Genomic DNA, 27628 nt, shown 5'->3' with positions numbered 1-27628 from the left:
TTGACAACTAACTGTCCAGTTAACTTTCTTGGGCATCTGTACCACAAGCCTACAGATGCTCATTTGTATCTAAACTGGACTTCATGTCACCCACACCACACTAAACTGATCATCTACAACCAAGCACTCAGAATAAGACGCATCTGCAGCAATAAGAAACCTGTAAAGACCATCTAAAGGAGCTTGCTACATTATTTAAAAGGCGAAGCTATCCTCTGCATATCATACAGCAACAAATTGACAAGTCTTTGCAGTTACCCAGAGAAGCACTTATTTGGAATATCAACGGCAGAAACAAAAGTGAAAGAACTCCATTTGTAGTGGACTATCATCCATCAGCTCCCAACTACAGAAATATAATGCAAAAAACAATTCCCTTACAGTCCACTTGTGGAAAATTGCAAAAGGCTTTTCCAAAACCGCCAGTCATTGCTTACCGCAGAGCTCCAAGTTTACGATCTCTTATTGTGAGAGCTGAACTCAAGCAAGCTGTAACAAATGCAGGGGTTCATTGCTGTGACTCTAAAAGGTGCATCATGTGTGAATATGTTTTACAAACATCATCTGTAACTAGTTCTGTTACGAGAAGGACCTATGCAATAAGGCAGCATCTTACATGTCGCTCAACATGCATTATTTATGGGATTCAGTGCCAACGGCAAAACTGTAAAAAACAATATGTAGGCCAAACAGTGAATGACCTCCGTACACGATTCACGAACCACAAATCAGCAATAATTAATAAGAAAATTGACCAGCCTGTAGCCAGTCATTTTAACCTTGTGGATCATTCACTATCTGATTTGAAGATTTTCCCAGTGGAACATGTTTCAAAGGAAGAACTACTGGATGTACCGTTTTAAATCACTGCATCCAGATGGACTGAACATTACTGACAACACAATCTGATTACTGCATATCTCAAGAGCTCTCGGGACTGCATTTATTCCAAATGGAATCTTCACTCATCATGTTTTTTGAAAATTCAGCTGTGTCATCTGTGCAGCCACAAAGCAAACCCTCTTGTACTACCTGAGGAAGGCAGAAGCTGAAACGTTGTAGAGATAGATAGATAGATAGATAGATAGATAGATAGATAGATAGATAGATAGATAGATAGATAGATAGATAGATAGATAGATAGATAGATAGATAGATAGATAGATAGATAGATAGATAGATAGATAGATAGATAGATAGATAGATAGATAGATAGATAGATAGATAGATAGATAGATAGATAGATAGATAGATAGATAGATAGATAGATAGATAGATAGATAGATAGATAGATAGATAGATAGATAGATAGATAGATAGATAGATAGATAGATAGATAGATAGATAGATAGATAGATAGATAGATAGATAGATAGTCTCAACTGCAGCACCTGCCGCCGCTGCCATGACTACCCTGCTGACCAAGGAAGGTCGTGGGCTATCCAAGCCTATGGACACCGAGCCATCCGATCGACGCCTGCAGCCAGATGTCGAATGACATCCAGCGGATAGCGAGGGGTGTACCTGGTGCATTAACAACTTGACCGCCCATATCGAGGGGCCAACAGGGACTGCTCAAATGTGATGGCCAACAGCGCGAGACATGCATTGCGCTGGCATCTGAATCGACCCATCTGGAGTTTATGAATTAAATTTGCCATACAGGCTTGATGAGAGACTTAATTGATCACAGTGCCAGCACGGAGACATGCTATAGCCGGGAAATATCCATCAAAGTGATGCAGCCCTTCCATTGGCTGAGAACCAACCAATTAGAACTTGGGACATTGAATATAAGCCAATGGGACACCAGGTACCATATTTCAGCAGATCAAACACCGACGAAGGCATCACGCCAAAATGCATCTGGGGAACTGCTTTGAATAAATATTTGCGCGAAACCCTGCGAACCTCTGGAAATATATATATATATATATATATATATATATATATATATATACACACACTCAAAGTTACCCATCCAGATGAGACGCACTCGAGACAGCAATTTTCGCTACACGCTTTATTTCAGGTAAGAGTCAGGAAAGCGAACTGGGGAGGAAGGAGTTTCATTAACAGCACAGCCAGGCTTTGGAACTCCCTTCCATTGCATCTTAGGACCATACCCATCCTTCTTGCTGTTAGAAAGGAACTTAAGACTTGGCTGTTGAGCAATTAGCAATACCCTGGCTCAGTATGCTCAGGTCCCTGCAAGCGGCAAGACACCTACGGGTAGACGCGCGCTATACAAGTTTCTACACCATAACTGAGGTTATTTTGTTAAAATAGTTGAAAATAATTCACCCTTCAGCAGCTCTTCTCACCTGTGCCAAGAAAGCCAGAGTTCTCCTTTCGGACTGTACTGTTCAGATGAGGGTTCTCCCTTCGGAGTGTACTATTCAGAGGAGGGTTCCCCCTTTCATCGGAGTTCAGAGACTTCAGACACTGGGCTTCCTCTCTGTTGATAGTGAACACATCCAATGTGGACATTGTTACACCTGGAAAAAAAAACATCGCGATGAAAATATGATCTCAGCCATTTTCAATATTTACTTTGTAGGAGAATGTATATCTTCCATCCTTGCTGTGAAAGCGAAGAACCTTTTCATTTCATTAAACATTGTTCAGACTGAAGATGAGTTCCTGAGCAAACTTGGATTGCTAACCCTTTTCATGAAATTTTGCCTGTAGTGTTTGCTCTTTCTAAAGGTTCTCTGTGGATTTTCTGCAGAGGGCATACACTTGTAGTGCAGAATGAGCCGCAAAACTGCTTCGGTTGTACAGAATGTGTGGTTACCAGAGCACTAGTCAAGTGTGGAAGAGAGTGGACATCGTCCTGCCACAACTTTTGAAAAGTGAATGACATCCACCCTACTCCGTGAGTGGATGGAACATGTCCGCATTGTTGTGAACGGAGTGCTGGGATTAACCTATGACCCACCACAGAGGCAATGTGGAGCAAAGAGGACCTGAATATACCCGTGCTAGTGACTAACCCTCTTATTCACTCCTTCGTGCCAAGAAGTCTATCAGTTTATGAGTGTATAAAGGCACCTTGATAAACTTTATCCCTGGAGACACATCTACTGGTAAGAGGAGCACATTTGCTCCTTTTTTTAGGTCTCGCCTAGCGACGCAGCGCATGCGCTGCACACCTTGGCGAGATCTATTGTCGTCGGTTTCTTGGCCGAAGGGGGACAGGAGATGTGCATGCGTATGGGTCATGTGTACGCATGCACATCTCCTGTACCGTACGGGTCATGTGTACACGTGCACATCTACCGTCCCTCCCTGTCTCCTGCTCGCTGTGCCTGAGCGGACAGGAGATGTGTACGCGGAGACAGCTTGTTGAGTCTCGGCGTCGGCTCAACATCCTGTGATTCTGGCCAAATCACGTAATCTTCCCAGGCTTTAAAAATCTGTTGGTGTGTCCTTGTATAATATTACTGGTGCCTACTGAAAGCGCTACAATAACTTCGGACGCGTTTGCGCTATATAACTGCAAAAAAAAAACCTCATCTCAAATGTGACGCCGCTTCGGCGTGCACGTCTGCGTTGGCGTGCGCGCCAATTTTCCTCATACAGCTTATTTTAGTTTGAAAGTGCCTCTGAGCAAGCATTTCAAATCTTTCTTAGGTGACGTCAATTTAGGACGTTGAAATGCGGCTTGTAGTGTAATGTTCCGAATGAATAGTGCTCCGTACAGGCCGCTCTTTATTTTATTTTTCAGCTTTTATGATGTGCAGATATCACTTCCTTTTAATTGGGTGTGTGATACCAACCCAGGTGGGTGTTTTCGTTCCACGGCTGCGTGGCAAAATCTGATAGACTTAGCCTTTGGAACGAGATAGTTTGTATTTTGGGATTTTTGACGTCATGGAACGAAGTAAGAATTGTAATTACAGCTAAACTATAACCATGTTTTGCTTGGTGCAGTAGCATCATTTCCTCAATCTTAGTTGTAGTCAAAGTGATAGCACACACCCCGTGACTCCCAAGAGCGGGTTAGTGTGAGTCTTTTGTAATCAATCTTTATTGAAAATGTAGGTTGCAACATTTATTCTAACAGGCACACATAACCGACAGTTAACCAAAGCTAAAACCTTGCTTTGTTTAAAAAGATCTCCTGTCCGATTGGTTAAATCCAGAGGTCAAAGTGCATTAAAAACCAGCATTTGCAATGCAATAGGTCTCGCATTTACGTGAGTTTAAGCTATTGGCATTGTAAATAACAATGCCTTTTATTTATGTTTTCTAAACGAAAACAATAATACAAGGCATTGTTATTTGCAATGTCAATAGCTGAAACTTGCGTAAGTGCGAGACTTATTGCATTGCAAATGCTTGTTTTAAACTGGCCTTAACCCAGGTCCCGGACTGGTTCTAAAGTATAATATATGCAGCGCTTAATTTGAGCTGTTGGTTGCCGGTGGGGGCCACCAGCACTTATTTCTGGGGACCGGTAGTTATTTTTCCACATAAGATCATTATTGAGGGCAAGAGAGGATAAAACACAGATATCAGAAAGACAGAAGACAAATATGGAAAAAGGTCACGTAGTGAGAAAGCAGGAACCCGCAAGAGTGAGATAAAAGAGTAGGCGGTGTGTGGTGCTGGGGAGTGAGTGGTGTGTCCATGTGCAGTTATTCATCTTGTTGCTGCTGAACCTGTGCATGTGGTTTAGTCCTGGGGGTTACCCGCGTCTGGAATGAAAAAGCTGTGGTTACGGTCATGGCTGTGACTTCTGTGACAGACTCACACAGATTCCTCACAGGTTGTGTCCTCTCGCTTCCAGGCTGTTCACAAGCAGTTTACAGTCCGTGCCTCACTCTCCACTGGCTGTTCGCCATCACCTCCTGCCTCTCACAGACCAGATGCACAAGGAGTGTCATGGTGCTGCTTTTGAAAATCAAACAAGGCTACCAATGACTCAGCCATTCAAGCACTGGACTGGGCCAAAGATCAGGACTCACCTTAGCTGTGTATTGATTTTGGCCATTACTATTTTGTAGTTATCTGCTAACAGATAAGACAGTTGGACTACCAGGTAAATGGCACATGATTTCTGAAATGAATGTATGAGTAGCCTATATTTTACTACACTGCAGGATGCGCCTTACTGCTGCTTGCCTTAAATAATCTAACAGGGTCACAACATAGATATGATTATTTTGTTGGCTGTATAAATATTTGCACAATTGACAAACTTGAACTTACAATGTAGCTGGTGTTTTGAATTAAATTTAAAGAGAAAATCGTCTGCAGCGTCCTGGAAGTCTTGTGGAATCAACTGCATATTTGATGGCGACGTGCTCATGCCCACCCACAAAGATCACAAGCCCTAGTGCTGGGTGAAGGCTCCGGGGGCAGGAGGGGTGCAGAGAGGAGGAAAAAGGCTCTAGTGAATCCTGATCCTCACTTTGGCACTATTTATGAGCTGGTGGAGCAGTGTGTGTATGGGAGGGGGAGGGGGGTTTCAAGTGAATCTCGTCCACAAAAGGAGGGTCACTTAAATAATACTTGAATACATTTAAGTCGGTAGAGGTAACTGGTTGTACTATCAGTACCCAGCACTTCTCAAGATGAAAACAGGAGCACAAATGGTATCTCCCAGTCTTCCCCCCCAAGGGAAAGGGTTCAATGAGAGGGACAAAGCCACTACAGTTAGGAAGGACGTGGCATATAAAAACAAGCAACAAACTATTACAGTTTGCTTTACAGGTATATGTTCACATGTGTTAGGCCCACTAATAGCGGGCAAGGACAAAGTAGCAACAGAAGCCTGGCAGTTCGGGCTGAACTGTTCCCATGAGGAGCAGGGGCACGACACATTTGCATATGGCTGGGTCGAAACTAAGATGGCGTGGTGAGCAGAAGAATGATGGGTTGGGATGCTACCAAGAAGGATTACCAGTGGTTAGACAAATCGCAAGCATTCCTCCCATCCCCTTTTGTGCATTTCATGTACAGCCTTACGTGGCCATGCGTACGCCCAGACGTGGGTTCCATGCTCGCAGGAACAAAGCTGTACCCTGCTGATGAATCCATAACGATGGCGAAGCCGTTCCTGGGTCGCTTGTGTTACGGTTCAGTAAGGACCTGGCCTGGAAGTTCGGGCTGGACTGTTCCCATGAGTAGCAGGAGCAAGACTGATTTGCATATGGATGGGTCCAAACTGGAGTGGTGTCGCGAGCAAAAGAACGATAGGTTGGGATGCTACCCTGAGCGATTGCCAATGGTTAGACAAATTGCAAGCATTCCTACATCAACTTTTGTGTGTTACCAGTGGATAAGTTACAACAATCCATTCACACAGAGGACATAATAGATTCTTTGCATAAACTGAAGACTTTACTGGAGGGGGGATGGTAGCTTAAAACTATGAAGCAGAGAACTGAGGGAACCTGCAACACAAGCCCTACTCCCACACCTAAAGCGAACAATCTTCAGGATAGCTTATAGTGCTGAACCATGAAGGTTCTGGGGAACCTGTGAGGCTGACTGTGTGTTCAAGTAGCAAGAACATAAACATGGATAATAGTTCAATTCTGGCTCTTGGAAATGAGCTTCAGGAAGCTGCAGATGAGGTGCAGGATAAATACTCAAATGCAGAACAGCATCTGGACAGTTTTAAACCATAATTAAGCAAGCAACGCTTGAAAAGACTTAGGAACCTACACAGAAAGGGGCCAATCCAAGTAGCAGACGCAACTCGAACCGCAGAAACCTCCGGAAAGAGAATGTATGCTATCTTTGATTGCATTCTAAACATAGAAAGATGGGTAATGCACCAAATGACAAATGTATTCTGTTCAGTTAAACAACCATAGGTTAGACCTAAACTGGTCACAAAATAGGAATTACATTTTTCAAGAGAACGAGCCGCCTTTACTCACAGAGGGAAACAATAACTTGGGAGATGTAAGCCCATTACTTAATAATGATAAGATACAACAGTATACTGAGCAGGAGGATTAACCACAAATGAACAGCTAACCAGCAGGAAACCTTGGGATGGACAGAAGTAAAAAACAAAGAATAACTCCCAGTGATGAAAATAAATCCGACCTCCCAGACGGAGAAGAACAGAATCGACTTATTTTCTTGAAAAGCTCCAATGGCATTTCAGATTTGGTAAAATCTTAACATTGCCCCCAGGGATCAAAAGATATGGAGCTGATCATTTACTAAAGGAAAACACGTTCAACGCTGAAAACCTTTTGTCAGTCACTTGGCGTAATCCTAACCACACCTTAATGAAACACATCTCTCAACACGCCGGCAAATCAAGAGGCTTCGGGGCATCAAAGTAATTATACAAACAAAGCACATGGGGCAGGTGCATTACCACACTTCTTAATTTTCATCACCCCATGTATGTATCTGAAGGGCCATTTGATATCTTAAACAGAAACTACATACTAAGAATTTTGCACCACTGTAGCCAGCTGGAATTTAAACTCTGGTGATTTTTTTTAAGCGTTCTGTTTAAATGGGACAGTAAATCCAAAAAGGAGTATATAATAAAAAAGCTGTGCAACTGAAGAGTTATAGATTTTAATCACCATAATGGCACATTGGGGGGATAATTATGAACGTGGTCACAACAATTAAATATCTACATTTTCTGAAGTATGTTCCAAATCTTCAAGGGGGGTAAAAACAAAACGCCCTTGACACACATGGTAGCTTTTAAAGGACTTGTTGCCTCTTCGAGCGAAATCAATTACCTGACAGTTACCCTTGCTAAGAACCACCAAAACATGAGATGGGTTAGCTTCCCAAGCTATGTGAACGCAGAAATTCAATAACTGTTATTTTTCTGATGAGGAAGGGAGCCTAAAGTCGGTCAGCGGGGCCCCCTTGAACGTTTGCTCCAGGAACACTGCAGGATGGGACCGCCAGCTAAAGGAAAGTAGTTGTGACTCTGCCTCTTTTCTTAACGGCTATCTGTAGTCCCGCGCTACTCGCGAGCAGCGGGACTTCCAAGATGGCGCCCGCGACTAGACCGCTGGAGAATAGCATAGCCGGTCTAGTCTTTTCCCCACGCGGCGCGCCGAAGCAGGAGGAGGACCTTCAAAGGAGGAAGCAGGGAGGCAGCGCGGAGGACTGTGGCGTTTGGGAGGCTTGCAGGAGCGAGGCAGAAAACGACCCCACAACGGAGGAAGAGGAGCCCACGAAGACTCAAGAGGAGTCCAGCATACCGCCCTGTGGCACCGCGCATGAGTCCAGCCGGCCCCACAGAGAGGAGGGAGAGGGCGGCCAGACTCCGACAGCCATGACCCCGGAGGGCCGTGGCTGGAGGCAAGTACCCCTGTTTACATTCCTCACGCTAGGCTGGTGGAGGGCAAGATTATAGAGAGCCCTTTTCTCTCTTCTTCCCTCCTCTGTCCCCCTTTTTTTTTGGGTCACACACCATTGTTTCTAGCACTCCCTTCTCTTTAGACAACACTATCTTGCACACAAATACTGCTTGAGGGTGTCGGTGGTGGCGCAAATCAACCCGTGACTTGCTTACTGATCCTGTTGTTCCTCTTTTCTTGATCTGAGGGTAACGGCCACCCATCGCGACCCCTGGCAAAGAAGAACCGTCTGACCGCAGCGGACAACCACTACAGCTTTTCCTTCCCACCCCCCGAAGACTGCGAAGACATTTATTCTTCCCCCCTTTTTTTTGCTTATACCCAAAGACTGAGACAGTACCAAGCAGACGTCCCCGACCTCCTTACGTGAACTACCTCCATAACAACTAATAAAGGAATCCCGTAATTTCCCTCTCAAGTGTTTCTGCCTCACTTACGCCCAAGGGAAAAGGAAAGAAAAGGGAAGGGGGGGGGGGGGAACCACACTATCAAAATATTCGTTTACAGAAAACCTGGAAAACTTTGGAGATCATGATGCAAACCTATATCAATCTAGACGTTACAGCTATAAAAAGTTCAAAGGGGAGGCCAAGTGGTGGTCTCTCAATACTATTAAAAGCAGAAGCGGGTATAAATAGCTACCAACTCACAGCAAGTTCAGGAAGCTTAATGGCTGCTTGAGTGATATACAACACTTATGTGCGGTTATGTGTGATAAACATCTATATTCCCCCCCCCACCACCACCACCTTTATTACAGAGAGGAAATAACTAAATTCTCTGTTGAAACAGGTGCAAACCGTAATGGACTCAAATAAAAATTCAAGGTGCTATTGACGGGTGACTTTAATAACACATTATTACTTCAAGAAGAGGATGCCCTAGACAAACTTACAGCTGATCACACTTTTAAAGTTCCTGATGCAGTTTTTAATCAAATCAAAAAGAAACTATCAGAAAAGTTAATTAGTTCCACCTTATTGGAAATGGGACTTTGTCGCCTTTATGGGAGATTTGCAAACGACCAACCAGCTCGAGCTACCTTCAGTACGAGGGAACTGTAATTCAACAATTGATTATACAGTAATGCATTTAGCAGATTTTCAGAAGATAAAAGACATATTATACACAGATCTGAAAGCGATCACAATCCACAGCATATAAAATTAAGCAAAAATATTGAAAATTTAAACTGAGATAAAAAACTAGCGGGCGAACAATTAGTAGGAAAAGCTAGGAAAAACATTGTATGGTCCTGTTCCTTGTATAACCATCTACAATGTATATATTTCTATACAAACACTATGAACGAAGCAAAAATCGGTGATAAACACCCAGGCGCTGGATATCCAGAAGTGTACTACTCTTCTAAGGGATAGATTCAACTTTCTACCATCACAATCTCAAAGTCCTTTAACCTAAAGAAATCAGCTACGGCCGCACCAGACAAAAATCCCCAAAGTTAAAAGAATAAAAATAAATGTCAAGCCAACTAAAAAACCTATACAAAATGGCCTGGATAACTCTCAAGCCATTAAACAGGTAAAAAAAAAATGACAAACGGAAATCTACAATATTAAGAGAAAAGACCAAGAACAACTATGGATTGAACTGCTAGATGCAATCCGTTAAAAAAAATGCAAAGAAGTTCTAGGGGCTAGTGGGGTTGGGAACCAACACAATCAGGATAGGGGAAGACCATCATATTCCATAATCGGAGAGGCGTGGTTGGGTGTGGTTGATAAAGTTTGTGACACTGCATTTAGTTAACGGTTGCATGCTGAAGAATAAAGACGTGCAAGCCAGAGGTCCATGTGAGGCGTGTTCTGTTACATGCTCCCAGACTAGTGTGTGATAAAGTGCCATCTATATTGCATGAAATGCTCCCACGTTTTGCTGAATTGCTGATGTACTTTGACTGAGAGTGCCCTGGGCTCCTGCCAATCAGGTACCCAGGGCCTATGTTCCTTCCCTAAAACAGCATGACAGCCTAAACCCAATTGGCATCTCTGGCCACAGGTCAGCCCCAGGTAAATGGTACCATAGGTACCCAGGGCACTGTGACCAGCTAAGGCCCCTAAGGGCTGCAGCACTTATTGTGCCACCCTTAGAGGCCCTGTGCCCTTACACACACACACTGCCTTTGCAGGCTGAGTGTCTGGGTGCAGAACTAAACAGAGAGTCGGCATGGCACACATCCCTGTGTGCCATGCCCACAACACACACTGCCCTGGCATACATCAGCCATCCCTCTAGCTGGGTGCCCTATGCCAGTGGTGTGGGTACAGGTGCATGAGCCCTGAGCACCTACAGTACCCAGGTCCATTCCTGGGCACTGCAAGTGCAGTGCTGCCGTTTAAGAGTATATGGTGCTGGGAGATCGTCAACACGAACCCCCAAGATAAAAAGTCTGAGTCTTTCAAAGGGCCCCAAAAACCTGTTCACGGGGGTGGGTCCCAAACTACTCCCTATGTGCCTCAACCATATAGGAGGAAGAACTATGATCCCACAAAGGCCTGGTGTAACAACGGTAAGATGTTGGGACACTCAACTGTAGATAAATCTTGCCCCCACAACAAGGCCCCTAAGGCAACCAGTACAGCTACACCTGGAGTGGCAAGTCTACAGATGGGATCAGCAGTGTGCCCAGAGCAAATCAGGATGCCCACTGAAGCAGTTCTAGTTTCAGAAGGGGAAGTTGAGTTTGCCACTGTAGCTGTGTGGCCACCCAACTTAAAGAAGTATTTGCAATACCCCTGGGTGAATGAAACTAGGATAGAAGCTCTGAGGGAAACAGGTGCCAGTGTCACTATGGTGAAAGACACATTGGTTTCCCCTGAGCAATACTTGATTGGGAAAACCTACCCAGTTACCAATGCTGACAGTGTTCCCACTAATCATCCAATAGCTACGGGGGCGGGGGCGGTTACTGGCCTGAAACAAGTAGTGGTCTCTCCAAAGTTGCCAGCTGCATGTCTGCTAGGAAATGATCTGGAAACCTCAGCCTGGGCTGAAGTTGAGTTGGAAACCCATGCAGCCATGCTGGGTATCCCTGAATTGGTGTGTGTGCAAACCAGAGCACAGAGCAAGAGGAAGGGTGAAAAAGTAGGTTTGGAGCCTGAAAGTATGGCCCAACCAACCAAGAGAAAAGGAAAGAAGACTGGGGGACCAGCTTCTGTACAGCAAACCACTCGGGACTCCTCTCCACAGGGAGAGGACTTGGACACCCCAGAGGGAACTGAGCCCATGGAGTTAGACCCTTAGATGAGCTCTTGGACCCAGGGGGACCCACTAGGGAAGAGCTGTGCCAGGGTCAGCAAGACTGTCCCACTCTTGAAAGCCTGAGGCAGCAAGCTGTTTCACAAGCAAAGGGAGATGTCAGTGGTACCCATAGAGCTTATTGGGAAGAGGGATTACTGTATGCTGACGCAAGAAACCCCACTCCTGGTACCACCAGGAGGGCGGTAGTGCCACAGAAGTACAGGGAGTCCCTCCTAACTTTGGCTCATGACATCCCCCTAGCTGGACATCCGGGGCAAACCAAAACTTGGGAAAGGCTAGTTAGTCACTTTTACTGGCCCCAGATGCACCAAAAGGTGAAGGAGTTCGTCAGCTCCTGTGTTACCTGTCAAGCCAGTTGGCCACCCAAAGACCCCCCTAATTCCACTGCCAGTGGTGGGGGTGTCTTTTGAAAGGGTAGGTGTGGACATTGTGGGTCCGCTTGAACCTCTCACAGCCTCAGGGAACAAATTCATTCTAGTAGTAGTGGATCATGCTACTAGGTACCCTGAAGCAATACCACTTAGGACTACTACAGCCCCTGCAGTAGCCACGGTCCTCCTGGGTGTCTTTACCGGGGTAGGGTTTCCTAAGGAGGTGGTTTCAGACAGAGGTTTCAACTTCATGTCTGCTTACCTGAAACACATGTGGAAGGAGTGTGGAGTGCAGTACAAGTTTACTACACCCTACCATCCACAAACCAATGGTCTTGTTCAGAGATTCAACAAGACATTGAAAGGTATGATCATGGGACTCCCTGAAAAAGGAGATGGGATGTCCTGTTGCCATGCCTGCTTTTCGTTTACAGGGAAGTGCCACAGAAGGGAGTACGTTTCTCACCATTGGAACTTCTGTTTGGTCATCCTGTGAGGGGGCCACTTTGTCTTGTAAAGGAAGGCTGGGAGAGGTCTCTTTAAGAGCCCAAACAAGACATAGTGGACTAGGTGCTTGGCCTAAGGTCCAGAATGTCTGAGTACATGGAAAAGGCATCCAAGAATCTTGAGGCCAGCCAGGAGCTTCAGAAGCACTGGTGTGACCAAAAAGCTGCACTGGTTGAATTTCAACCTGGGCAACAGGTGTGGGTTTTGGAGCTAGTGGCACCAAGGGCACTCCAGGATAGATGGAGTGGCCCTTACCCTATCCTAGAAAAGAAGAGTGAGGTCACCTACTTAGTTGACCTGGGCACTAGCAGGACACCCAAAAGGGTCATCCATGTGAACCGCCTTAAACTCTACAATGACAGGGCTGACATCACCATGCTGATGGTGACTGATGAGGAACAGGAAGCAGACAGTGAACCTCTTCCCGATTTCCTCTCCTACAGCCCACAAGATGGGTCAGTAGATGATGTAGTCTTTTCAGTCACCCTATCTGCCCAACAGCAGACTGACTGCAAGCAAGTCTTGCAACAGTAGGCTAGCCTCTTTTCCCAGACCCCTGGTCTGACAAACTGGTGTACCCATGATGTGGAGACTGGTGACAGATTTTGTTTTTGACAGGTGCACTATCGTCAGTCAGACCAAGTCAATGAAAGCATCAAAGCTTAAGTCAGCAAGATGCTGGAGTTAGGGCTGATTGAACCCTCTGAGAGCCCCTGGGCTAGCCCAGTGGTTCTGGTCCCCAAACCTCATCAACAAGGTGAAAAGAGAGAGATGAGGTTCTGTGTGGACTATAGAGGGCTCAACTCTGTCACCAAGACAGATGCTCACCCTATTCCAAGAGCAGATGAATTGATAGATAAATTGGGAGCAGCCAAATTTCTCAGTACCTTTGACTTAACTGCAGGGTACCGGCAGATTGGCATGGCCCGAGGAGCAAAAGAAAAAACAGCATTCTCCACACCTGATGGGCATTATCAGTTCACTGTGATGCCTTTTGGGTTAAAGACTGCCCCTGCCACCTTCCAGAGCTTGGTGAACCATGCCCTGGCTGGGATGGAGTCCTTTAGTGCAGCTTATCTTGATGATATTGCTGTCTTTAGCTCCACAAGGCAGGATCACCTGATCTACCTTGGGAAGGCTTTAGAGGATCTGCAAAGTGCAGGCCTCACTATCAAGGCATCCAAATGCCAGATAGGGCAGGGCACTGTGGTGCACTTGGGCCACCTTGTTGGTGGAGGCCAGGTACAACCCTTACAACCCAAGATTCAGGCCATTGTGGACTGGGTAGCTCCATCAACCTAGACCCAAATCAGGGCATTCCTTGGTTTGACTGGGTACTACAGGAGGTTTGTGAAGGGGTATGGGTCCATTGTGACGCCCCTCACAGAACTGACCTCCAAGAAAATGCCCAAGAAAGTGAACTGGACAGTTAGTTGCCAAAAGGCTTTTGACACCCTGAAAGAAGCAATGTGCTCAGCACCAATTCTAAAAGCTCCAGATTATGCCAAGCAGTTCATAGTGCAGACTGATGCCTCTGAGCTAGGGATAGGAGCGGTCCTATCCCAGACCAATGATGAAGGCCAAGACCAACCTGTTGCTTTTATAAGCAGGAGGCTACTCCCCAGAGAGCAGCGTTGGAGTGCCATTGAGAGGGAGGCCTTTGCTATGGTTTGGTCCCTGAAAAAGTTGAGGCCCTACTTGTTTACCCAGGGCACTGTGACCAGAGAAGGCCTCTAAGGGCTGCAGCACTTATTGTGCCACCCTTAGAGGCCCTGTACCCTTACACACACACTGCCTTTGCAGGCTGAGTGTCTGGGGGCAGAACTCCCTGTGTGCCATGCCCACAACACACACTGCACTGGCATACATCAGCCACCCCTCTAGCTGGGCGCCCTACGCCAGTGGTGTGGGTACAGGTGCGTGAGCCATGTGCCCCTACAGTACCCATGTTCATTCCTGGGCACTGTAAGTGCAGTGCTGCCATTTAAGAGTATATGGTTCTGGGAGATCGTCAACACGAACTCCACAGCACCATGATGGCAACACTAAAGACTGAAGTTTGGTATCAAACTTCTCAGCACATTAGACCCGCACTGATGCCAGTGTGGGATTTAATGTACAATGCACGACAGAGGGCATCTTAATCAACCAATCATAGCACTTATAGAGCGCACTACATACTGTAAGGGTCTCAAGGCGCTGGGGGAGAGGTTGGGGGGGGGGGCTGCTACTGTTCAAAGAGCCAGGTCTTGAGAAGTCTACTGAAGGTTAGAAGGTCGTCGAAAACCAGGGACCCCTCCCAACCACGACCAGCAGAGGGTAAGATTTCCCGACACCAAAAGGCACCCCTGCACCCGGCACCCCCCTGTGCCCAACTCCTGGGTGCCTACCTATCCTCCAACTACCCAACTTACCTCTCAAAGTGGTGGTCGCACCGGCAGAATCTTCGTCCCCGAGCTTGCAGCCTTTGCTCGTTCTTGAGCTTCTCCACTGAAATCCATTGAGCGCCCAACGGCTCAAAAGCACCATGCACTCAGCCGCCCCTGGCAGTGCAACTTCTTCTCTAATCTACTTCCCCATTTGCCCTGGGCAAGTGACCAGGAGCCCAGCTCCCACAGCCGCGTGGCCCGCTAGCCAGCAGCCACCAACCAAAGGCCCCCTGCCTCCCATAGGATAACATTGGGCCTAACTTACTCTGCACCCGGCTGCCCCTGTGCCGCTGAGGGTGTAACAACTATACTTACCTGACCCTGGGAGACCCCTGAATCTATGCCCAGAACCTTAACTCTGCCAGTCAAGTACTTACCCAAAAGCCGATAACTCACTTTTCTTCCATAGTGTAACATTGACTGGTTTCACTTGGAAATTCTTCTAAGTGTGGAGTTTTGAAGCTTTAAAATATTCATCTAAAATCAGCCGAAATACAAAAACGAAAATACTCACCTGTTATCAGGAGAGATCCCAGTGCTGGATCTTGGTGCCCAGCACTGACCCTGAAAAGTAATCCTAACTGTACTTACCGGTAACTTGAATTTCCTTCCATAGGATAACATTGCCTGTTTTTTGCTGAAAAAGTTTCTAAGTGTCGATTTTTGAAACTTACAAATATTTGCTAAAAATCGCCTGTATGACATAATCACATTCTTTCAACTGTTTTTACAGGAGATGCCCCAGTGCTGGATACAGGATCCAACACTGAGTTAGAAAAAATAACCATAACCCCACTTACCTGCTAAGTGAATTTCCTCCCATAGGATAACATTGGTGATTCTATGTGAAAACGTGTCTGTCAACTTTTAAAATACAATAATATTCCTTAAAAATCACAGCTGTAACCAAAACGTTTTTACTCAACTGTTTACAGGAGATGTCCCAGGACTGAATCTAGGATCCAGTCCTGGGGCAAGAAAAGTAATCTAAAAAGTAATCAATTGCAAAAGCCCATTGAGCTCAATGTTATATTGTGTTTGAAATTGTGTTGCCTATTGCAACAACTGTATCTATTGCATTCAAAAGTCATTGCATATTGAAAGTATTTATCTAAAGCATCTAATTCTGAGAAAGTATATTTTGATACCTATTGTTGGTTCTAAAATAAAACAACTATATATTTTTATACAAAAACCATTGGCCTAGAGTTCAGTTCTTGAGTGTGTGAGACCATTTGCTGACAGTGTGTACAACAAATGCTTTACATGGTCCTCTGATACTGCCTTACTGCTCGACCAAGCTACCACTTTAGAGAGTAAGGTTATATCTAACTTTAGCCTCTGCCAAACCTCTGGGGACTGTGGACTCTGTGCACACTGTACCTATTTGGGAATAGTATATACAGAGCAACTTTCTTACACAGGGAGGACATTACAACTGGTGGCAAGATAAGGGATACGTGCCCCCCAACAATACAACTGTCCTCCCTGAGAGTTTGAGGAGGTCCTGCAAACTGCTTGTGCGTGCCATGTGCGCCTCAAGAATCGGGCTACAGTTGGGGTATGAGGAGTCAAGGAGCATCTCCAGCTTTTGAGAGTTCCTCGAAGAAGGTGAAGGCCCAACAGAGGAGCACAGTCAGTAAGCCTGCCAAAAATCTACTGGTAAGGCCGAAAGAAGAGATACTGCAACACAGCATAATAAACAGCCGGCATCGATACAAAGCAGAAACGCTGAAGACAGTGACAGCAGTGTACGAAGAAGTGCTAAAGGCAGCGACAGCACAATGCATATAGTCGAGAGCAGTGAAGAACTAATGCAAGAAGCGAAATCATTACTCACGGTGAAAAAGGAAGATGGGACAAGCCAGCCTCAGCTCGGGCGTTACAACCCAAGCACCAGGGAGCAGGCTGATGCTTGCAGAGGTACTACCAACCAAGTGACACTGAAGGTCAAAGACTGCCTGAAAAGCACATACTCTCGACGTCAGTAGAAAACAGCACAAAATATGATTTTGTTGTGTTCCTGAACCACCACCTCCATTCGATACCCCTAAAAAGCAGAATATAAGCTGCAGATGGACTGACTGGATTGAAACATTAGAGGACTTCATAGAGGATATAGTAGAAGCAGATGACAAAAAGATAATCAAATACAAAAACCTTGTATGTGACAGGTTAATGGAGGTGATAAATAACATATCAAAAGCTGGTGAAATATCATACCATCACATCAAGAATACGCTGGAGGCCAAGTTCAATCCAATGCCGAATGTCGACTAAGAATGGTACACTTTCAACTAGGCAAGACAGCAACCTGTCGAGAAGATGAATGAGTTTGTTGAGAGACTTGATACGCTTATAAAGCAGTGCAAGTTCAATGAATTCAATGATGTCGAAGCCATGCGTCTTAGGTTACCAATGGTTGCCTCTCCAACTCATTCCGACGATGTATGCCGATAGAAATGTTCAGTTTAGGGAAACTGCTCATGGCTGCAAGAGCGGAGGAATGTGCCTATCAACAAGCTACTGATATGGAAGCTGGAACAAGCCAAAATGAATCTGCATTGAGCATAAAAAGTAAGCAGAAACACAAGGCAGAAGCCAACAATTGATGTCGCCGAAGAAAAAGACATTATGTTTCCGCTGTGGATTTTCCTTTCCAAATGAAGATAAATGTCCTATCGAACAAATATGCAAAGGCTGCAGGAAGGAAAACCATTACATAACGGTTTGCAAAGCAAGAGAAACTAAGTGCATCACGAGAAGATGGAAACCAGAAAGTTCCAGAGGCTCTCTAGCCACTCACAGAGGGACAAACAGCAACATCCACTAAGGCAAGTGGAAACGAAACTAGGTTGATAGTTATCAAATTCATCAGTCAACGGTTGGCAGTGCAAGTGCCCATTCATGTACTCCCAGGTACTTTGTCGAGGCATGCCTACTAAGTTTCAACACTGCTGCTGACAAGGAACTGATTTCTATTACCTACAACTTGAATGAACATTATGAACTGGTGAGTCAATTCCAGACATTGTTTTATGGACTTGGAAAACTTAAGACAATGAGAGTACAGCTCACATTAATGAAGATATTCGCCCCGTTGCACAGAGAGACCATCAAATTTGTTTTTCACTTACAGGAAGCAGTTGAAAAAGAACTAGAAACACTATTAAAGCAGGATATCATCAAGCGCTCTACTGGTTTGACACCATGGGGTTCACCCATTGTGGTGATGCCAAAAAAGAACAGTGGAGTTTCAGCGCACATTTGTGTTGATATGCGACACCAAGTAATCAAAAGAGAAAGACATCCAGGTCCACACATTGCAAACATGATCACACAGCTGAATGGTGCCAAAGTCTTTTCCTGCCTTGACGTGAACAAAGGTTACCATCAACTTAAAAAAGAAGAAAACTGCAGGTACATGGCTACTTTAACGCATATTGGTTTGTTCTGATATAAAAGACTCCGTTTTGGTGTGTCGTCAATTGCAGAAAGTTTTCAAGATGTCATGTAATTCAGCCAGTCACACATGCTTTTAACTAGTGATGATACACTGGTGTTTGGGGCTACACAAAAGAAACATGAATAAGCCCTCACACAAGAATGCCGTCTGCTTGCTGATGCAGGTCTCGCACTAAATGCTGAGGAGTTGAATTTCACAAAAACAGACAAATTGTGTAGGCATATTTTCTCTAAAAAAGGGATGACACTAGACCCAGAAAAGTGACAAGCATTGTCATCTACGTGCCCTCCAGAAGATGTGACCATGCTGCGATCCTTCTTAGGCATGGCCACTTATTGCTCAAGGTACATTCGTGACTTTGCCACTGAGTGCCCTCCTAAGAGAACTAACAAAACAAGATGTTCTGTTTGAATACTCATCTGAATGTGACCGAAGTTTCAAGAAAATAAAACATGCAATTGAAAAAGTAACTGAAATGGCTTACTTTGTTCCAAAATTGCATACAGAGATTGTGGTGGATGCAAGCCTGGTGGAGTTGGGAGTGATCCTTGCCCAAAGTAATGGACAATCTGATGCTCCGAGACACATTGTTGCCTATACTAGCCAGAGTCTATCTCAGACTGCATGTGCTTATTCTCAAGCGGAGAAAGAAAGCTTGGCTGTAGGGTGGGCATGTGAACACTTCCATGTGTTTCCGTACAGAAAGCATTTCACCCTTGCTACAGATCATCAAGAGTTGCTCACCATTTTTGCAAATCCGAAAGCCAAAATGCCCCCTCACATTGAGAGGTGGGTTTTGCGCCTGCAGAGTATGATTAGACTATTGTGCACAAACCGGAGAACGATCAAAACCCCGCAGACTACTTTTCACAAGTGCCGCTACAGTATCATAGCACAACATCCAAGGCAGCTGAGGCCTACATTAATTTCATAGTAAAGTGCGCCTGCAGCTCTATCTATTGAACAGATTGTGGCAGCTACTAATACTGACAAAGACATGCTTCAGCTAAAGGAAATCATTCCAACACACTCATAGAGGAAGCATACTCTACTTCTTACAGATGATGTTCAGTACCAGAAAGTCAAAAAATATTTGTGAAGAACTTTTTGTCACCCGTGATAGTGTCATACTAAGAGGAGCAAGAATAGTTATTTATTTGCGGGTTTATATATTTATTTATTTGCGGGTTTAAATAGCGCTGGAATCGACTCCAATGGAGTATCTCTGCGCTTTGGGTCGGGTTTTCAGCTGATCAGTAGCAAACAGGGAGGGCTGGCCTAAATGTCATTTTTAAACAACAAAGTTTTAAGTTGTTTCCTGAATTTCAAATGTTCGGGACATAGTCTTAAAGTTAGCGGGAGACTGTTCCACAATGTAGGTCCCACGACTGATAATGCTTTGCCACCATGTCTAGCCTTCTTGGCATGAGGCACTACCAACAAATGACCATTGCTGGATCTAAGGGTCCTGGTAGGAATATAAGGAATAAATTTGTTTTCCAGGTATAGGGAACCTTGCCCATTTATGCTTTTGTGAATCAGGCAGCATATTTTAAACTTAGTCCGTTGACGGATTGACAGCCAATGCAACTTTTCTAAAAGAGGTTTAGAAGCTGTTCTTGGAGGGGCATTAAGGACCAGTCGAGCTGCTGTGTTTTGGATAACCTGTAGTTTGGCCAACACTCCCTCATTTGCTGAGAGGAGCAGGCCATTACAATAATCCAGCCGACTTAGGACGAGAGCCTGCACCAAGGTCCTTCTGGAGGAATCCGGCAACAAAGGGAAAACCTTACGCAGCAGGCCAATAGTGTAGAAACATACACCTGTGATATAGTTGGTATGCTGCTTTAACACTAAATCCTGATCAAGACGTATCCCCAGATTTTTAACGACCTGCTTAGGTTCAGGAACCATACCCAGATCGGGGGGCCACCAATCGGGGGACCACAGTACCTTGGCTTCTCCAAACAACATAATCTCTGTTTTGCTGACATTGCATTGTAGGTAGTTGGAGGACATCCATTGTCCTACAGCCTTCATGCCTGCCGAGAAAGAGTTCTTAGTTTCCGTCGTGAGGGTTTTGAAGGGGAAGAGGAGCTGCGTGTCGTCAGCATAAGACACGGGAATAAAACCAAATTTGCGCATCACTCTTGCCAGGGGTGCCACATAGATGTTAAAAAGTGTAGGGCTCAGACAAGAGCCCTGTGGCACCCCTTTCGTAATTTCTACTTCCCTGGAACGGTAAGTACCCATGGTGACAGTCTGGGTACGGCCAGTAAGAAAACTCCTCAGCCAGGCAAGGGCTTTGTTCTTAACTCCTATGTTCGACAACCGGTTAACAAGAATGTTATGTGACACGGTGTCGAACGCTGCTGACAAGTCAAGCAAAACTAAGATTACTGAGTAACCTTTATCTTGAAGCATATGTAGGTCGTCTACCACAGACAAAAGAGTAGACTCCGTGCTGTGTTTTGGCCTAAACCCAGATTGTGAATAGTCAAGGCCACCCACATCTTCAACGAAGCCGGACAAAATCTGAAAGCCTGAAGCAACAAGTTACTTAACTGGCATATGAAGGACATCGTGGTTCTGCTGCAACCAAAAGAGCTTTCAGGGATGAAGTTTGGTTCCTGCGTCTTGACAAACAAGTTGAAAGGGAGCTTATGTGTAGTCACGCTTGAGGCACTGTTTTTGAGAAAGGAGACAGAGTTCTTGTTAAGCAAAAGCAGACACTCCATTTGATGCTGAACTGCTAAAGGTCGTGGCCAGCAAAGGACATATGGTACCTGACCAATGACTTGGAACATCCATAACCAGAGAATCGTCACACTTTAGGCCTTTGCATCAATCTTCGTCAGCTCCAGACCTCACGAGTGAGGCTAGTCCACCTGAGTGCTTAAGTCAAGGATCCAACTCTTCTCCAGAGATGCCGATGAAGACACCCCTCCTCTATCTCATACAACTAGATCTGGAAGGCTGAACGAGCACCTCGGTAACTCATCGATGAGTAGCAATACTCTGTATGTGCATATATTTGTTCCTCACCACAGTCAAGTTTCCCATCACTCCCTTCTTGTTTCCGCTTCATAACATTTTTTTTAGGCAAGTCAGAGTACAGGATGTGGAAGGGTGAGATTTCCTTTTCTATGATTGAAGAGTTAGTCGGCCTTCTTAGGGAGAGATGGAAGTTACTAGAATTGTTTTTTGCGATTTGGAGATTCTGGAGGAGGCACTGAAGCTCATTCTGCAATGACTGTGGCAAGGTAGCCTTGAACTTTCCGGGGCATTAATCTTTAAGAAGGCGCCAGTTTCGGTCCCCATCTCAGCAGGAGAAATCAGATTTACTATCCTTTAGTTTTCTTTCCATCAGGTGGACTCTCTGGGTTGAGGCGGCTGTTGATCTGCCGCCAGAAGCAGCAGAATCCGAAACAACGGATTTAAATAACGAAATTCAGAACATCTGACACAGAGATTTGAAACTCAGGTCCTGCAGCGAGAATGTGTGCGAGTATATTTACTCTGTGCTTTGGCTCATACAAACAAATCTAAATCTAGGCTCATGTTCGTGTTTTAAGGCTTGCACCGCCCCCGTCGATGGTGGGGCTCTTCACTGGTTCCGAAGGGTCACACCGGGGGTCGGCTGCAGTAATGCTTCCAGGGTCGGCCGGTCCCGAGGAGGCTTTTGAATTTAAATTCCGGAGACTTCATCATGATACTATATTTTGTTTCACATCTGTCTTTACACAAGTACACAAACATTGCACAAAATCTTACCTTTGCTGGTTACTGGCGCCACATTTCTTCACAGGTGAAATGCCGAGTCTCTGGCCTGTGACTAGACAAGGACGGGGGAAGCACAGTCCGGTGCTCGTCTGCTTCTACGGCTGCTCCCCCACAGAAACGAAGCGCAGAAGCGAAGACAAGCTTGATTTGCCCTTTCTCCCTCAAACACAGTGAGGTCGGTCCTCGCCCCAGCCCCTCCTGCACCAAAGAGGCCGGTTCAGGCACCAAGACGCATCATAGGATGACACGCATGCGCAAGAAGGTGACGCATTTCTGAAACGGGGAAATCTCTTTGCGCATGCTCCGAAGAACTGGATATTTAATAACGCATTCTCAGAAACAAAATACTGCTCTCCGACGCATGCTCAGGGTGAAGCAACGTGCGCATACGTTCACGCGTGCGCAGACACATGAAACTTCTCTCAAGCGCATGCTCAGAGTGAAGAATGGAGCTCTTGTGCTACCGCGTGCGCAGACACAAGACACTACTCTCAGGCGCGCCCAGACTCAAGATACTGCTTCCGAGTGAAAGAACGAGAAGCGCATCATCTTTAGGGAAGGAACCTGCTTTAAAAACCTGCGACGGTTTCTGCTAAAATGAACTGCATCAGATGTACGAACCTCTTGCCTGCTGAAGCTTCTTCCCGCGAAGCCTTTTTGAAGGCTCACTTGAGACAGCTGTCGGTTATAAGACCCTTTGTTTAAAAAATAAACAATAACAAGCATTTGCAATGCAATAGGTCTCGCATTTACGTGAGTTTGAGCTATTGACATTGCAAATGACAATGCCTTTTATTTTTGTTTCCGTTTAAAAAAAAAAAAAAAAGGCATTTTTATTTACAATGCCAATAACTTAAACTCACGTAAATGCGAGACCTATTGCATTGCAAATGCTTGTTAACATTAAAAGTAAAGCGCCGGTGCCCGATTATAGCAAAAGCGCCTTCATGAAGTACCCGTGACGGAGACGTATGGCGGCTGCGCGCGTTCACACGCACATGCACGCAGGCTTTAGGCCAGCGGCTGCAGCACTTTGAAAATCCCCTTACAAAAATTCGAGCAACAGCGCATGCGCTGTTCTAGGCTCGACCTAAAAACGACTGCTGATGCTCAGATGAGAAAAAGGGTTTGGAATTTTACTGGGTGACATGACATTTCTGTCTGAGAAACATTATCTAATTTTGGGTAATTCTGCAGCTACTAGGTGCATTTAGAAATATTATATAGCTTATTATTCTTTAGTTTGAGAAAACAAAAATACGTATGCATTCGGTCCTAAAAGAAAATTCTAACCAACCTGAAGTCAATGTGTAGTTTTGGGAGCATGTTTTTTCTGTTTATTTGATGCAAGCAGATGGCACAGTGGGGGTCAGTCTAAGCCTGGTGTCTCAAAGAGGCGAGTCCCCTGTGTCTTCTAACTCCCCCTCAAATACCCCTTTTAAAAGGAGGTGCATTTTGTGTCACCTTCCTTTGAAGTGGAAGCTGCTGTCTCGCTTGCAGTGCTGAAGACAGTGGCTGCTATTCACAACATACAGAGCTAACGCCAATCACACTGCCAAGTGTGAAGAAGCAGGCTGGAGTCCATCAAAGCCACGTCATCAATCCCTTCAGACCAAAGCAACATGGCGCCAAGAGTGTAGACAGAGTCAAGAACTTGTCACTTCCATTAGAGCTGAAGCAATTCAAAGAGAAAGGCGCACTCTTCTCAACAAAGACAGCAAGGCCTCGGGTTGCTATTTCATGGTGCGCCATGTTCAAACTGCGATATTCTCACCAGTCAAAGTACGTTTTGCATGCCACCCGTTTAGAATACCCAAGAAGTAGATTTGGCGGGAGAAAGTGAGATTGTGTTTTGTAATAAATTGGGAAATTCACCTTTCTAAATAGTGAAAGTGGAACGAGCACACTGCATAAACATTCAAAATGCCTCAAGCTATTTAAAAAAAAAAAAACTAGTGTTGAGCAAACCCGGCATTTTATATCACAGCGTCCGTTGCGGCCCCAGCCCCCACAGCACTTGAGGCTTCCAATTCCCTACACCTGGACCAAACGGCTCCCACACGCACAGTGTGCACCATCGGCCCTGCTCAGTTTGGGGGATGGGGAAAGCGGGCGCCGTGTTTAGAACTTCATTGAAAAGCACCTGCTGCAGAGTTCCTTATGCGTCCTGCAGTTTTCGAGGCAAAAATAACAAGCATTGGCCGCACGCGCGCCTCGCGCTTTAAGTTTAAAAAAAAAACAAGCACAGTAAGGCTAAAAGAAAACCTTCTGCACCCACACTACCAAAAAATATATATGATCATGAATTACTACATTATCATCGTTAGGTCAGAGCTTGGCAGGTATTTAACGGTGATTGTTTTTCTTTTCACACTGCCTTGTTAGTAATAAAAGATCCCCGGTGCTGGAAGCATTACATTCTGCCACTGGAACTCTCCGAAAAAGAGTAAGGCACGACGAGCGCAATTCTAACAGTTTGCTTAGTAAGTTTGTTTCAGTTAATTAAAACCATTTCGTTTTTCTGAAACAAAATATTGAAAACCATAGCAACTTAGAGAAGTTCCATACGTCATTATTAAAACTGAATTAATAAACAATATAAAATTCAGCGTTCTAACAGCAGGGGCTGAATAGCGTCGGATTGTCATTTAAGTAATCTCCGGAGACCGGAGGAAAGCTAAAATTGTACAAGACCTCGCTCCAACACGTTAAAATACTTGCAGCCACACTCTGGATAATACTTCATTATAAGGCAACTCCTTAAAGCTGAAATAAATGATATGACTTATTGATCTTGGTGTCAGTTTCTGTTGCAAAAAACGTCAGAGAAAGAGGGAGATGTATACAAGGCCCTCTACTGATACTTAAAATTTAAGAATGTGGCTTAGTTTTCCTTGTATGGGTCGATTGTAACACTTTAAGCCAGGTTAAAAGAGAGCTGCGCACTATAGCATTTTTTCGGCAACATCCTACATGGGACGTGTGATCAACCATTCGCACCGAGAACAATTTATGTGTTAAGCCAATGTACGAGATAAGCGCTCAGCTGCTTGCAGCACTTCGGGACGGATAGCACACTGAAGATAGTGATCCAAATGAGAATAAAAGGGGCGGGTGAGCCACGGGAGTGGCTACGATGTGCCCCATGAATACTTTCTTTCACTTGTAGCTTTGTGACGGAGCAGTGGCACAGACTGACAACTACCACTGCAGGCGGCAGGGGGGCTATTCTACTTCCGTGGCCAGTGGTGGGAGCGAAGGTACAAGTGACAGCCCAACAGCTTCAGGACAGGAGTTAACAAGCACTCTAAAAAAAGTTAAATAAATAAACGAAGCGTGGTGACCCTAAATCTGGCGCTGCGCTCCGAAATAAAGTAAACCAGCACTGAAAAGGGGGCGGGTAGCGGTGGGGAGGACGACGGGGTGGGGGGGGGGGGGGGGGGAGTATAAGGGGAGAAATAAAAAGCACGTCCGCCATTGTTTAAGGCAAACGCGTAATACGAAAAACAAGGTTAAAATGAAAATGAAAAAAAAAAACATAATAGTTAACCAAAAGGTACTTGCACCTCGGTCTGCACGTGTACCTACTGCTCGCTTACTGTAGTCCGTGGAAAAGCAAATACGATTGAAAGTAAAATGCAGGCGGAATAGAGAACTAGGAGAGGTGTGCCAGCAGGGTGCCACGCAGGGCACTGCACTCTCCAGGGCACTGCCTACTCGCAGAGTACAGCTATAAAGATAAAACACAAGGACAAACATCTAAAGATAAGCATCGCGATCACGATAAAACATCAAAGCGGCCGAGCGGCCGCGAAAGTGAAAGACAACGAGTGCTTTCAGGCTGCCAAATGGTGCGCGCGCCCGGCACACATGCACAGTAGTTGGCGGCCTGAAAGCACTCGTTTGCACTTCCAAAAGTGCTTACTATAAGTCTCGCCAGAGCAGCTCTAAAGCGCTGTCTCAGGCGAGACCTAAAAAGGGGTTGGTTGGCTTCATGGTCACTCTCATTTCCTGGCTTCTCATGGATCTGCGCGTGTTGTTTCACTTTCTCCTTCCATGGAGCATGGGCCAACGACTGTAAATTGTGGTATTGTTTACTTTTGCTTCTCTCCAAAAGGTACTTTTTTTTTTTTTACTTTTTCAGCCCTGCCAAGTTTCCCACTTCTATTCGTGATGCACAGATGTGTTTTTTAAAATTCTATTATACATCAGGACTACAAGTCCCAGAATTCAAAGAAAAAAACCTGGACTGGAGTATCACATTACGTATGGACCTGGACGTGGCTACTGGCCCCCCTCCCTCCACCCTCCCTCCCCCTCCAGAGTACTGGGCAAGGAGAAGTTCTGGTACTCAAAGAGGAAAAATTCAGAAGTGCCGGTACTGCACATTTAAAGCACTGCCCCTCCCGTCATCTGTCATTTCCTGCCCCCTCCCGCCCTCCTCCCACTGTCCATGTTGGCCCGCCATAACAAAAAAACACTATGATATTGCCTGCACTTTTTTTGCTAACTTTTTAGAATGCTCCCCCGCTCATTGCCAGCGTTCTTTTACAGTGACCTCCATTTCTTTTTCTACAAATACAAAGGCTCAGCAATTTATTTCACTTGATATGCACATTATCTGTGTTTTCTTGTAATGCAAGCTATTTGCTAAGTGGGAAAAGATGCACTTTGTTGTTTAATTCGTTTTCGGGTTCCATGAAACTGACTTCTTTTTTGGATGGCTGCCTATTGCATCCCTTGCGGAATCTCTGCATTTGCAGTCGGTGTTAACTATTCGCAATAATTTCAGCAATATTTAAAAGAAATGTTTCAAACGCTTCTTTATTGAGCGCAACAAGGTACTACTTTGCTATATACATTATGGATAAAAGTGGGTTTTCAAACTAATTTCACACCAGGAAGTCCTCGAGAATACAACGGTCAAATAAGCAGTGTCTCCGGACACGGCTGTACAGGCAGTAATGTTTTTTGAACGTGTGCAGGGATGCCTACGTGGCTGCCTGGCAGATGTCAACCAGCGGAACTCCACATCCCAAAGCAGTAGTGGCTGCCGTCGCCCTGGTAGAGTGGGCGCGCAGTCCTACTGGAGGTTCCTTTTTTGCCAAAGAATAACAGATCTTGATGCATAGGACAACCCATCACTAGATCAGTGACATCCTCTAGGAACAAAACGTCAGCCCCATGGTTCTCTATGGAACTACGGGCAGAGAAAAGTTCATGTAAAAAACTGGAGCGCTCTTGGAGACACTCATATGACCACGTGGCCAAGAGCTCTTACAGAAAAGCTCTAAAAAAGTTCCATAGACTCAAGCGTAAGCGTAATACTATGCAAGACTACTTTTCTAACAAAACTAAATTGGCAGACAATTCAGCTAAAGCACTATTCAAAATTGATCAATGTTTTACCAAACCAGCGGCTTTTGA

At 45.2% G+C, this 27628-nt stretch overlaps 1 protein-coding gene across 2 annotated transcripts in view; it reads right to left on the bottom strand.

Annotated features, from left to right (window-relative positions):
- Positions 1-22476, bottom strand: part of LOC146799880 (general transcription factor II-I repeat domain-containing protein 2-like) — an 83401-nt gene extending 60925 nt beyond the window's left edge. Inside the window, exons 1-2 of one of the 2 annotated variants that reach the window (XM_085620802.1) lie at positions 22193-22476; positions 2325-2498 (exon numbers count right to left, since the gene is read on the bottom strand). In XM_085620802.1, the coding sequence (XP_085476928.1) occupies positions 2325-2490 (166 nt within the window). In that variant the 5' untranslated portion in view covers positions 2491-2498; positions 22193-22476. The remainder of the gene's footprint in view (positions 1-2324; positions 2499-22192) is intronic. The other variant, XM_085620803.1, reaches the window with a different exon arrangement.
- Positions 22477-27628: the final 5152 nt, after the last annotated feature.

Source organism: Triturus cristatus, chromosome 8, assembly GCF_964204655.1.
Source record: "Triturus cristatus chromosome 8, aTriCri1.1, whole genome shotgun sequence".
NCBI classification, from domain to species: domain Eukaryota; kingdom Metazoa; phylum Chordata; class Amphibia; order Caudata; family Salamandridae; genus Triturus; species Triturus cristatus.
Note: the sequence above shows the minus strand (reverse complement) of the source record. Positions and strands in the feature narration are given on the sequence as shown.